At 38.9% G+C, this 13913-nt stretch overlaps 1 protein-coding gene across 2 annotated transcripts; it reads right to left on the bottom strand.

The window, feature by feature from the left end:
• Positions 1-369: 369 nt before the first annotated feature.
• Lsm6 (LSM6 homolog, U6 small nuclear RNA and mRNA degradation associated) lies at positions 370-13131 on the bottom strand. 2 transcript variants are annotated; one of them, XM_005386661.2, is made up of 5 exons: positions 13023-13112; positions 11558-11661; positions 5698-5801; positions 2367-2480; positions 370-591 (listed from the first exon to the last, which is right to left on the bottom strand). In XM_005386661.2, exons 3-5 carry the CDS (start codon positions 5789-5791, stop codon positions 557-559), a joined length of 243 nt encoding a protein of 80 aa, XP_005386718.1. In that variant the 5' UTR covers positions 5792-5801; positions 11558-11661; positions 13023-13112; the 3' UTR covers positions 370-556. The 2 variants fall into 2 exon arrangements, with proteins under 2 accessions (XP_005386718.1, XP_005386719.1); XM_005386662.2 differs by lacking the exon at positions 11558-11661 and having other exon boundaries at positions 13023-13131.
• Positions 13132-13913: the final 782 nt, after the last annotated feature.

Genomic DNA, 13913 nt, shown 5'->3' with positions numbered 1-13913 from the left:
TGCCACTGTTAGATTCCCAATCCTATTTTCTATCTAGGTGGTTGAATCAGCAGCTGACCTTCCAACTTTGTGACCCCTTTTCAAAGCTCACACTGAAACTGGATGCCTTTGTAGAACATTTTACCCACTTTCTGCAGGGTTCACAGATAGGGAAGGTGGCGTTAAGGGGACCGCCTTTAAATGTTTTAATTATACATCCACGTATGCACCATTTTGGTCAGCTGAGTAAGTAAAGCAAATCAAATGAAAAGACACTGCCTGAAACTTAAGTTAAACAACTTTGTAGGAAGACATGGATTTTGGCATTTTTTTTTTTATTCTTTTAGCATTTTGTATACTGACATAGAAGTAAAAGAAAATGACTGAAACTTAAATGTGAAAAAGTCTTTATAGTTCAATCCATAATTTTACACAATCACATTACTCACATGCCAGTGAAAAAAATCACCAACTATTATGAAGTCAGGACAACTTACATCACAAAAAAACCAAAAAATAGAAAACATTTCATAAAAAATATATTCCGACTATGAAAAAAATTGCTTCCTCGGTGTCTTCACATCCTTCTCTTCTGTGTACTTATGTACAATACTGAAAAGACAAAAACGAATAGATTTTTAACAGCTGTTCTTCAGAATCACAGTAGCCAGTATTAAAAGCAAATGGATTTTGGCCTAGTGGCTCTGCAAATGTAAAAGAAATATTCATACCACACAATTAATTCTGGAACCGCTGTAAGACCAGTCTTACGAATCCAGACCTGGGTTTGATGTCCTATTATTGTGTCTAAGCTGATCTATACATCTCATTGCCTTTACAAATTATGTCCAGGAATTCAAATGAAATAAAAGCAAAGGTTCCTGAAATCTAAGAATGATTTATACTTAGGTATATCATTAAGAATAAATGGATGTTTTTATGCATCTCAATATAAACTCTGAACTTGCTGTTTACCCTTAAAATTTTAACAAGATAAACAAAAATTGAGGAATAGTTTTTTAAGAGATAGCAAAGTCTTTTTCTCAGTTCCCTGTCAAGAGTCTCAAATTTTGCTGTTACCCAAAGCTTTACTTTAATTAGTCCTATCATAACCCCAGAATTGAACTCAGTAGGACAAGCAGTACATGAGAGTGAGATGAAATCCGACGACCAGATCACTGGCTAAGTTTTCACCAGAAATGAAACTCTCCCATCCCCAGGCATGCTCAGATTCTCATGTCTGTTCAAGGTGAACGTTAAGAGATGTCTTTGCCAAAAATCGCAGCACAGATAATCAAATGAGTTAGGATCTTATTTAAGTAACAAAGATGTGAACTGAGGAGTCTACAGACAATTTGTCACTGAGTACTGTGTGGAAAAGAATCCTCAACATACTAGGAAAAACACACCGAAGAAACTTCCAAGTCCTAGTACAACGTGCACATAAAAGGGAGATCTTGTCACCTGTCATGGACAGGTGTTATCACTGTCTGGTGATAAGGCAAGATGGTAACATTTCTTAGTAAAAGGAGGAAGTCAAATAAGAACAATGCAAAAACAGAGAAAGAAATTTTATCTATTGGGATGGACTTAAAAATAAGCAAAAGATATATATATAAAGGTATGATATGAAGAAATACAGTACTGGTATTTAGCTTACACCAAAAAGATCCAACTGTTAACGGACGGAGGATTCCCTTACTCAGAATGAAAGAAATCAGTAAAATATCTGAATTCAAGAATCCCAGAGCTCTGTGGTGGGGTAGTTAACAGACAAGCCCTGTAATTTTGATATTTACTCTTCCCTGCCCAAACTTTCCATCTGACTTTATTGACAATTTGTTTTGAGTGAGGTGACTTAAAGCAACCACAGCAGCCACAGCAGCGTGCCAACTGTTAACAGGCTGCATCACTTCAAAGCCGTATCTCCTACTCTGTCATCTCTGCCAAATAAAAGGTACAAAAAGCATCTGAACATTTAAGAGAAAAACAAGAAACACAAAAGTTAAGCGCCAAATTATGTTAGTTAAAGATAGCAGGGAAGTAACGTCCATCCTTACACCTGAGTTTCTAGACCCTGAGGGGAACGAATATGTATTGAGGGGCTAAAATAAATGACACTGAAAAGAACAGAGTTCCAGGTCAGCACACCCAAGTTCCTCAATTTGTCACCAGTGCAGCGGCGGGGGGATTCTAGTTAAATGGAAAATTCCGTTTTCCATCTAAAAAGAATGATCAGACTGAAGCCGTGAGATGTAAGTACTTATAAAGCAAAATAAAAGACTAAAACTGGACTTTTAAGATATCTAGAAAACTCTGGTGTTCCTGATTACAAACAAAAAGGCTTATTTTGAATATGGTACAACTACAGGGTGAAGAAATATTACCATTGTTTCCTCGGATAAATGCATCCCCATACTTATTCTTCAGTTGTCCATTTACATACTCTTCTGTCTGCTCCAGGGCGATATTCATATAGCCATCCAGGCAAGCCAGGACCCCTGGAGACAAATTTAGTCAAAACAATACAATGTAAATAGGAGCTGAAAATTACAGGGTATATCTTAGAACTGACAACCTCTTTATTCATTTGCCCTTAGATGCGTAACATAAAAATTCACACTGTAAACAAAACCCAATAGACTTAAAACACAAAATGAGTCTTTACTCTGTGCCAATCTAAAGGCAGGCTAACAAATGCATAATGTGAAGGCAGTCACGCACCCACTACAATAGGACAGGCAACGAACTGTCACTTCCCTCTTGGTATGTATGAGCACCACAGAAACTTTTAACGCCTTCACAAAAGTAAGAGAATAAGAATATTCCAAATGAAATGCCATTCTCTGGAAGCTAAAGACAGGAGTGGGCAATTATGCATGGACAAATGATCCTCGGTTCCAGCAGCATTTCTTACTTTAGCCACTAAGTGAAATATGGGTCTGGCAGATTTATTTCACTCTTTCACAACATCTACTGCAGCAGATGAATGTACTCCAGGGTTAAGAGGAAGTCTCCACAATCTGTTAAAATAATAGAAGAGGAGACAGCAGGTGCTCCTGAAAGAACATCTCAAAGCTGTGACTCACAGTGAAGAGCAGCTTGAGAATACAGGGCAACATATTGCATTATAACACAGCCCGTTCTGTTTTGTTACAGTAGAAGATCTTCAAATCAAAACTAATGGAGAAAAATGGTGAAAAACATTCTGGGGAGCTTTCAAGGAAACCCTTTTGAGTGAATCACTTTAATTGTGTTAAGATGGTATAAATTTAGCAAAATTTAACCAGATTTTTTTTTTTTTTTGAAAAAAATGAAAATGTGCAAGTCACTAACTCTCAGTACCGTGTTATTTTGGGGGTAGGGGAAGAAGCAAAAAACATAATACAGACTCAATTCGATCAACTGATTGAGTCAACAGTTTCATTTAAAGCCTTAACTTCATTAATATGCTCCTCACTCTCTGCCTCTGCCCCCATTATCCTCTAAACAAAAAAAGTTTCTTTTCAGAATTTGTTTGTGTAAGGAGAGCACAAGACATTAACCTAACGAAATTCTGTGAGAAGCAGTAACTTCCAAAGAACCGGAATGGACTGTGAACCATAACGGACAAAAAAACCTTAAGATACAGCTTCACAGTATGCTTCCTGCTGCACTCTCTTACATCTAAACTACAATCATAAATTAGCAAGAAACTTTAAAACATTACACACAAGTACCTATGAAAATAGAACAATCAGGATTATTTCAAAATACAACATTCACTTTTAATGAAAGTATCTATTCTCATCCAAAGGCTTAAGAAAAAACCCACCTGCCCAGGAGGTTAGTTATAATTCTTCCTTTCTAGAGAAAAGCTACTATAAAAAACCAGAAAACTAGGTCTTTTGTTTTTTCAAAGTAACAGAGAAATTGCTACAGAGCTATTAGTTTGTTTCTTAAAATAATTATTTAACCACAAAAGAAGTGCATTTTTTAATTTACTAAGGTTCTCTAAAATATTTTGCTCAAACAGTATAAAAACTATGAACAAATAAAACATAAAAAATAACGGTTACTGTCCATGTGAAAGCCTGTTCAGCATCATTTGCGAACAAAGAAAATATAAATAAAGTGCTACCACTTTTGCCAATGAGATTGGAAAAGATAAGCAAAAGCTAACATAAGTTCTGGTTAAGACAGACTGTAAGTCAATAAATTCAAAACCTAATAGAAGGCCACCTGGCAAACAGAAATCTTAGTCCTGGGGTTTTATTCTAAAGACATACTTGGGCAAATGCTCAAGATCTTGATGAAAAAAGCAGGGTTGTTGTGACTATAATACAGCCCTATATAATACAACCCTATATAGGGATTACTATATAGTCACTGATACCTATATTGTCACACAACTAAATGTATTGAGTGTAATGAAATATAAAACCAGATTGCATGTATAAAATATAAAACCAGCTAACTCCATTTATGTAAAATTAAGCATATACAGAGAAGTGAAAACTGATAAGATTAGATGGTAGAATTCAGAGATTTTATTTTTTTTTCTATTATTTCTGCATTCTTTGCTCTTAAATTTCTAAAAATAAAAACTACATATATTCCCTTTATAAAGAAAAATATTTTTCCAAAAGAATTCACATAAAAAAAGGGCTGCTATAACTGATCTCTTCATAAAAATAGGTACTGAGAAGACATTAAACACAATGCCATCACTGTTAACTATACTTAAATGTGTACCTCCCCAGGGCTCATCAAAAGTTCACAGGTAAGAAGCAATGCACAAGACTTTTCTCACTATTCAGTACAAATCCATTTCTTCTAACATAAAAACCAAATTAAATGGGTGATGTTATCAAAAAACTAAAGCAGTAAAGCACAGTGATTTCTTACAAGGTTTGAGTCAAGTCTGAGACTGAATCCTAGCTCTTCTCTTACTAGGTAGGGATATCAACAGATCCCAAACCATTTACGTGAAGATAAAATATAAATAAATTTACAGTGACTGGCACACACTGGATACATTGTAAGTACTCAGTAAAATTAAATCTGCATGTGTGAAAAGACAAAAAAGATGAGATTATAATTAATTATTCAAAAAAGAAACCAAGGCCACAAAACTTCACTGATGAATTATTTATTTATATCTGTGAAGTATTCCAAGTAATTTAATAATCTTAATTTTTGCAAATTATGGATTTAGTAACCCTTAAAAATGAAATGTGATGCCATTCCTTCTGCAAAGTTAACGTCTGAGCTCTTAAACAGTATTTTCTACAGGAACAGAAAGGCATCTTGGCTACCCCACGTTACCCGAGTAAGTTCACACTGTATACCGAAACTGTCTAAATAGCTGCTTGCTAATCTTGAACACGTCTGTAAAAACAAACGCTGCTGGCCAAGGTGTTCTTCAGCATTCAGTTATGAACGCTGAGATGACCAGGAATCTCAAGCTATTATTGGGGAGCTCAGGTATACATAATCTCAAATACTGTCCGGAGACAGAATTCACACAAATAATCCTGGAAGTCAGAAGGACAAACTGCTATCAGCATTTCTCTTTCTAGAAGGAACCACCTCAAAGGTAGAAAAAAGAGATGGATATGAAAGCAATGCTCAATACTTCTTTTGGTCTTTTGGGTACATTCACAAGGTTAATGAAAATCACTAAGTTATATTTACTTATTTAGTTACACCAGTGAGGATAAAACTTGAAAATATTACCTCGATAATCCACTCCCGAATTTAATTTGACCACAACTGGCCTTCCGATGATTTGCTTTAAGAAGTCACTAGGGGTTTGCTTCCGCAGACTCATTTCAACAATCCTGATCAGAAATACGAAAGAGGCCAATAAATGTAAAGACAAAAGTTAATTATTCAACAAAAAACCTTGATGCCCTTATGTGTTTACAGGAAATCAACTAGCGAAGGACTATATATTAAGCTGCAATTATTATTACTCCACTACTCCCTGACAGCTAACATGTCAGTGTTTACCACGAGGCAGATACAAGCAAAGCACTCTGCACGCATTATCTCATTCAGGCCCCGTAACCCCGTGGCACAGCCTCATTAGAGAGTCCTGTATTCACACAGCAGCTGCTCGCCTCACTTGTCCTGCGTCTCACACACAGTCAGCACATCCACTGCAACCGCCACCACCTCCACCGCCTAGCGAACACTCACTGTATGCGGAGCGCTCTATTAAGGTCTTTGTAAACACTATCTCATTTAATGTTTACAGGGCCCCTGGAGAGGTCCGAATAGCCCCATTTTGCTGTTGAAAATAAAGGTACAGAAAGAATAAACCATTTGTCCCCCAATGTAATGAAACCAAAAGTGGTACAACATCGAAGGTCAAGTCAATCTTGTACTTTACAAAATGTAGACAAACTTATGAACAATGACACCTAAATTTTCTCTGAAAACAATTATACATTTATGAATCCATGTGAGCCTCACTATCCCTTTATCATCATTTTTCAAATGAAGAAACACACAGACAGTTAAATATCCTGCCCAACATTGCACGGCTAGTAAGTGGACAGTTGGCCATGCTTTTAATTTTAAATAGCCTTCTCAAAGTTGCTACTGCACCAAAGACTTTGAATTACTCAATCATGATCACAGCAGACATGAGCTCTAAATGATAAAGTCTTAAAATGTAAGGATAAAGGAATCTGATAGAGAAATAACATTATACACCCAAATTAATCACACTGGACAGAACTGGTTCCACTCCTTTCAAAACTTATGTTATACAAGAGCTGTGTCTCTAAAGTATGTCGGTAAACAACTTAAAAAATAGTTACTTTACCAAAAACTGAGAGTAAAAAGAATACAGGGATAAGTTTTTGTTTCAAATTTAACATTATTAACATTTAGTAGTGGTATACCACTGAGACTTAAAATTAGTACAGATACAATATTTTAAGAACTCTAAGAACTCAAATTGACTTCTTGTTTGTTTTCAATCAAAATATTCATTAAACATTCTTCCATAAATATCACTGCTTATTTCACTCCAAGTGTTTCGACCCAATGATCTGAACTCATTGGGTCGGTTCAGAACTGTAAGATGTTCTCAATCAAAGTCAGTTTGTGCAGGTTCAACAGTTTGAGTAAGCTGAAATACCCAAGTTACTGTTTTTCTACTTGTTCAATAAATACGTGCATGTACACATTATGCAACAATTCAAAAATACGTCATACACAAAAGCTTTCACCTTAGGAATTTATAGGCTAGAAGAATTATTTACACTCTTGCTTAAAGGGCATGAGTAATTAAAGTGATCATAATTTAAGCAATTTTTATTAACCAGAAAGAATCAGTATGAGTTAAAAAAAAAATACAAATCAGAAGCTATCATTTGCACAGCCTCCCTCCGCGCACTTGAAAGATTTTAAAAATATGGTCAACTGATTATTTTGCTCAGTAAATTTTAATTCGGCCTTTTCACTGAACTGCTAGTAAATATTTTTTAGCTCCATAGTCTCAATAACTAAAATTACTATTCATTCAAGACTCAGACCACATATCAATTTTATTTATGTTTTTCTGAGTGCAGAGAAACATTACAAAGTAAACACTGTAACAGATTCAGTATCTTTAATGAGTGTAGTGAAAAACAAATTTTCCCATTCATCTCTAAACTACCTTATTTCTATCCTGCACATGTGCTGTTTTGTGGCTGAGCACTTCCAGAAAGACTACTGAAGGCCTGATAAAGACTCATCTCAGGAGTCTTAGGATCATTTCTGTCATAAATGCCAAATCCCATTACGCCAATTTCTTCAGTACAAAACTGAGATAAGATTAGCTGTCTACTTAACATTTAAAAAACTACTAAAATGCACTGTGATGTGAAAACCTAGTTCACAGCAATGACTGTAGGGATTAACTACTTTAATTATCAGTAATTTGCCTACTCCTAGAATATTTACAGTTTAGGATAAAAAATATTAAAAATAAGGAGAGTTAAAAGTTAATGATGGTGGGACCAGGGATATAGCTCAGTGGCACAGCCTGCCTGGCAAACATGAGGTCCTGTGTTCGATTTCCAATACCAAAAAAAAAAAAAGTCAATAATGGGGAAGAAACCTCCACAAACCTAGGCTCAGTTGTTCAACACTGTTACTTCAAAGATGTTATTAAATTTCTGCACATTTTAAAAAAGCAGACATGTTCTTCTAAGCCCACCAAAAATAACACCTTCATTAAGCCTTATTCCAATTAACATTAACCTTCCCGAAGGCAATCAACACTTTGAACTTTCAAGATGCACCTACTAAGTGTCAGACAGATGTAAGGCATGGCCTCAGGCACTTATGAGTTTACACTCCGGAGGAGATAAATGCCACAGAAATGGAGAATTTTACAAAGGCTGCATGCAACAGAAAAGAATTATGAGATACATAGAGAACAGGGCAGAGAAAATCTTTTAGGACAGCCATGGAAGATCAAAGGTGGCTTCCTGCAGGTGATGTCTGAGTGGAGTTTGAAGGAAAAGAAGTCCACCAGCGAGAAAGACAGCAGTCTCGGCCAAGCCACTGGAGAGTGTTTGTGTTTACAGGTAAAATCTGCGTCGGTAAGGAGAAAGGTAAAGAAGGGAGCAGTCCACACTCACTCACAGGGCCACGGGCTTGAACTCTGCTCATTTTCCCCAAGTGGAGTCATCTGGGTCACTTGGAGATTCTATTTAGGGCTTCTGGAGCAGGACCCAGGAATCTGTTCTCACAGTTGTAGATGATTCTGAGGAACTGGCAGGTTTGGGAAACACCATCTTTTGGGAATGGGAGGGTTTTGAGCCGGAGCTTGCTTGGGGTTCACTTTCTGGCTCGGGTGGCAGAGACAGGCCGCCTCACTTAGTTCTGGCATCACCTAGTTTGACATTTGGCTCCATCTGACACGATCTGTCACCATCCACTGTTTTTATACTCTTTTTAAAAGGCACGTCTTTCTCTTCAAAAAACTAAGCCGCATGACAGCAAAGCTGGTCACAAGTTTCCCATGTGTCCTGCAGAATATCTGCATTCTGCTAAATCTTTGAAAGAAAAATTTAAACTGATTTGGAAAGAGTATGGTTGCCTCAAATGCATTTTATCCATCATTTCAGGAGAGCCGTGTCTTTTACATTAGTCTTCATTAGGCTTCCTTGGTACTCCCTGTTACTTAATGACTTGCCTATAAATCCATTCTGTATGAGTAAATTGGTCTTGACACCACAATTTTTTCCATCACTTGGCTCAAGTAATTTTAAGTTTTCATCTTTTAAATTGGATAAGGCAGAAGGAGCAGTTCTAACAATTTCTGAAGCAAGAGAGAAGACTTTTGAACCATAAACAAGTAAGAGAAAAAAGACCTCAGGGTCACCTTGGTAAAACTTCTCCCTTCAAAATTAAAGCTATAGCCACTCTCTATGAGTCCTACCCCTCCCCCGACTCCTTCACAGCCTTGTTTTAAACGACCTCTTTTCATAAATGGCTATTAAGTCAAAGGCAATATATTTTCTGGCAGAAGCTACTGAGGTCTAGTATGCAAACATCTGTAAACTAACTACCCTGCAGATAACTTTTTTTTAAATGGGGGGGGGGATTCTGTTTATCCAATGATATGCCAGGCCATGCTGAATTCACAAGCAGTTCAGGGACACCATGCAAGATGGAAAGCACAACCAAGGCTTGAGCCCAAAGTCCAAGCTCCTTGCTGGCTTTGTCAAGATTCCCTGTTATGTCTGGGGCATGGCCACGAGGACAATGTGAGCTCTTGTTGGAGGGTCACAGCACTGCGGGAAAACTACCTGGTGACGAAGTACTGTGCGTTAGCCTGCAAAATTTAATGGCCAAACAGAAAATGTATCTGATGTGATTTTGAGCTGTGCTAGTAAGATATGAAAATCCTTATTTCTAGGCAATGTTTACTTGTAAATGTTTACCCATCCTAGAGTATTAATAGCTGAGGGTGAAATAAAATCCGAAAAGCAAAAATTTGTAAGACATAATATTACTCACTCAAGTAAATGCAGCACTGAACTGACTAGTCTATCAGTGTCTGAAGGGGGAATCACACACAGAGAATAGCTTTTAAAAAGAAGCTTAGTATTTTGCATCAGGACAATAGAACCGTTCCTTTCTGAGACAGTGGCCATGCTTTTAAATGCTCCATACCAATTTTTCCTCCCCAAGCAGGAAGGGTACTTCCTTCCCTCACCCCAAGGGCCAAGTGAGCTCCTGCACAGCACCTCTTCCCATGCTCAGGCACGGCCCTTCTCAGGTTATTCTGTCATTTTCATTTATCAAGCAGCCTCTCAGTATGGGCTCTGAACCACCCCAGGGTAGGGAATGTCTTGCTCATCTGGTATCACCCATACCTAAGCAGACTGTCCAAATCTGCAGAAAGGCCATTCAAGGCCATGCCAAGAAAAACCTGTCCCATCCCTCCCCTGCTCCTGCCTCCCCAAACTGTGGACACGGCACTCGTGTGGGATAATTCACCTTCTGCAGCAGCATCTCTAACACTGACCACCAAGCGACAGAAGAAGAAGGGAAAATAGATACACTTCTGGGTTGTTCAAAACCACAAGGCACCCAAATCCAGAGATGTCTGTTAGTGTACAGATTCCTACAGACCACTCAGGCAAGAAGCAGTTCAGCTTACATTTTATCAAATTCCCCAAAGCAACCCGTTAAGCCCTTGATTCTCAAGGAGAGGTCATTTTACGCTCAGGAACATTTGGAAATGTCTGGAGACATTCTGGATTGTCATGACTGAGGCGGGTGGTGCTACTGCTATCTAGTGGACAGAGGCCAGGGATGTTGCTAAACATTTTACAATACGCAGTACAGCCCTCCACACCAGAGGGTTATCTGGCCCAAAATGTCAACTGAGGTTGAGAAATGTTGCTTTAAGCGTTAAAAAAAAATTCTCTAGTCCTAAAGCAACAAGGAATTTTAAAGAAAGCTTTAAGGTGTAATAAATGAGAATAGCTGTGTTCTAACCAGACCACGGGATATAAATTAAGTCAGTTCTCCCTATCAATGGGCTTTTTATGGATTCAGCCAAATGGAGACCAAACAAACAAACAAATTTCAGCAGATGGATCACAGTTGTTTCTGTATTGAACAGGTATGGACTCTTTGGTCATTATTCCATAAACAACACAGAATTAGAAATCATTTAAGTTACATGGGAGGATGCATATATATGCAAATATTATGCCATTTATTTAAGGGACTTGAGAATCCATACATTTTACTATCTGCAGAGAGTTCTGATACCAATTATACTCAGATACTGAGGGACAACTATATAACTTATTAGGAATATTTTATTCTAACATACAGAGATTCTGAAAACTACCGTCAAAATCTTGATAAGGTTGCCATTCTAACAAAAGAATATCTAGGCCTGACATGAAAGCGGTCAGTTTCTCATTTTTCACTGTTACAGTTCCCTCAGATGATGAAAATCTGTTACTCAGCACAATTCTAAAAGGCAATGTAAATATCTTTCAAAAACTCTGGTGTCTAATAAGCCACGGTTCAGTGAGAGAACAGCTATGCCGCAGATAAGGGTACTCACTTGAGAGGCAGGAAACCTGAGTTCTAATTCCAGCTCTGCTACTTAATTAGCTGTGTGACTCGAGTAACTCATCATTTCACCTCTCATGGCCCCAGGTTCCTCATCTGCAAAATAAGGCAGTTATGCTAGATGACCACCGAAGTCTCTTTCTGCTCTAACATTCAGTTAGCCTATGCAAACTTCAATAACGCACACACTCGCACCCCTCTGGAAATTGCGCACAAATACAAGCAAGCAAGCAAACACAATCGCCATACATCACTACTAATAATGATGATAATTTTGAGAGGCACTGCTTTACTAGTTTTATGTTAGAAATGTATTAAACGCTACCAAATTTTTGGTGAAACAAGCACAATCATATTCAAATGATATAAACTACTAAAGTTTTTCGTAAAAACCATCTGGCAATGTGTCTACAGACCTTACGGTTTTATTAGATCAGAGCATCTGATTACACTCCTATGAATCTAATCCAAGGAAATAATCTGAAATATAGTTAGATTTATCAAAGTGTTACCTGGAATGCTAAAATGAGCTAAAAACTCAAAACAACCTACATGTCTTACAGATGAGGAAACGAATAAATAATTTACGGGACCTACACAACGATGAAAAGACAGCCAACGAAAAGAAGAAACAAAGTTAGAAATATTTAGGGAGAGTTGTTAAATGGAGACGGGAAACTTAATGAAACAGGTAGCCAAAGCAGAAGCTAGTACATGCATCAGAAAGACAGACTGTAGGTGGGAGGGTTCAGCAATTATTATATTCTTCACTAGTCTTTAGCATTTTCAATTTTCCGACAGCAATCATATATTAATAATTAAGAGCGCTGGGGTGGAGAGGGCGCGTTAAATACCTATCAACGTTATCTACAACATCTTAATCTTAGACACAACAAACAAGCGGAAATAAAAAGAACCCGCTCAGCACGCGCTTGTGCGCGCGGGCGCACACACTCCTACACAGAGAGCGTTTGGGGATAGAACCACGCAATCGTGAGGCTCCCCTGTCTCACATCTCGGTGGGAAAAGCTCGCCCGGCTCTTAATTCCCGGGGTAGGCGCCCCACCCCTACGGAGCGGAGAGTCTGCAATTTCGTGCAGCCCGGGAAGCAGGCTAAGCCAGCGCCAGGGTTCGGAGCTGCTTTCCCGCCAAACCCCCGGGTTAGCGTCGGGTTCCCCGGGGAACTTCCACCACCACGAGCAGGCTAGCAAGCCAGCTCCGAGAGGCAGGACCGGGCCGCCACTCGCAGCGCAGTCCAGGGGCCCTCCACCCGAGCCGTCCCGGGCACTCGGGCGCGAGAGCGCGCGGCGCGGCGTTTCCCGGGCTGCAGGCCGCGCGCGCTAGGCCTTCTCCCGGGCCGGGCCGCTAAGGCGGCAGCCCGCCGCGACTGAACACTGGGGCAGCGGACCTGACGCTGCGCGCGACCCCGCCCCTGGCCCACGCGACCGTCGGCTTACCTCGCGGCCGGGACCCAGAACCCTACTGCAGGCGCGCCACGAACCCGGCCTCCGCGCACAGTCGCTGCGAAAACCGAAACTGCCCAAGCGGCGGCTACTTTCAGCCTCAGCCAATCAGAGCTTTCCTCGGCTACGGTAGCCCGCGGGGGCCGTAAAGGTCGGACCGCTGCGGAGCGCACAAACTCAAGGGGCGTGATTTGATGGCAAAATTGGTGTAGTAGGGTTGAAGTAGGCAGTTGTGGTATTTTCTTAACAGAGAGGAAAATACAAAACCAAAGCAAAGCCTGAAAGAAAATTGCGCCGGGGATATAGCTCAGCCGCACGGCTCCTGCCTGGCAAGCACAAGGTCCCAAGCTCGATTTCCGGTTCCAAAAAAAAAATTGCAAATTATCCTTTGGGTAAGAGTTTTTTACAGAAGTGTACGGAATGACGAAGTCATAGGAAACTAGAATATACTATTAAAATAATGGACAATGAGTATCGAGAAATGTTCCTAAATAATTTAAAGAAAATAAAACAGCCTCAAATCTTTAAATCCACCTTTGATAATAATTAAATGTGTGAAAACTAAATCACTATTAACTAGAGACTTTTTACCATGGCAATGTTGATACAGCTAAAACCATCAAAGTAACTCCAAATTATAATGGCATAAATTGGGATTCATTACAAACTAGTTCAAATTGCAAGTGATACGCAGATAATATTTTATTGCTGCTGGGAGAACTTGGTTTGAAAGTTTATGTGAATTCTTAATGTTCTTGCAGAGGAAAAAGAAAATGGATCTCTGCATACGAATCCTCATCAGCTTAAAATTTACACTTTAATTTTATTTATATCAGCAGTATGAACTCAGTGATACTGGAATATCTTCAAACAATAGATCCTTAA

Source organism: Chinchilla lanigera, unplaced genomic scaffold, assembly GCF_000276665.1.
Source record: "Chinchilla lanigera isolate Chin_1 unplaced genomic scaffold, ChiLan1.0 scaffold00027, whole genome shotgun sequence".
NCBI classification, from domain to species: Eukaryota; Metazoa; Chordata; class Mammalia; order Rodentia; family Chinchillidae; genus Chinchilla; species Chinchilla lanigera.
Note: the sequence above shows the minus strand (reverse complement) of the source record. Positions and strands in the feature narration are given on the sequence as shown.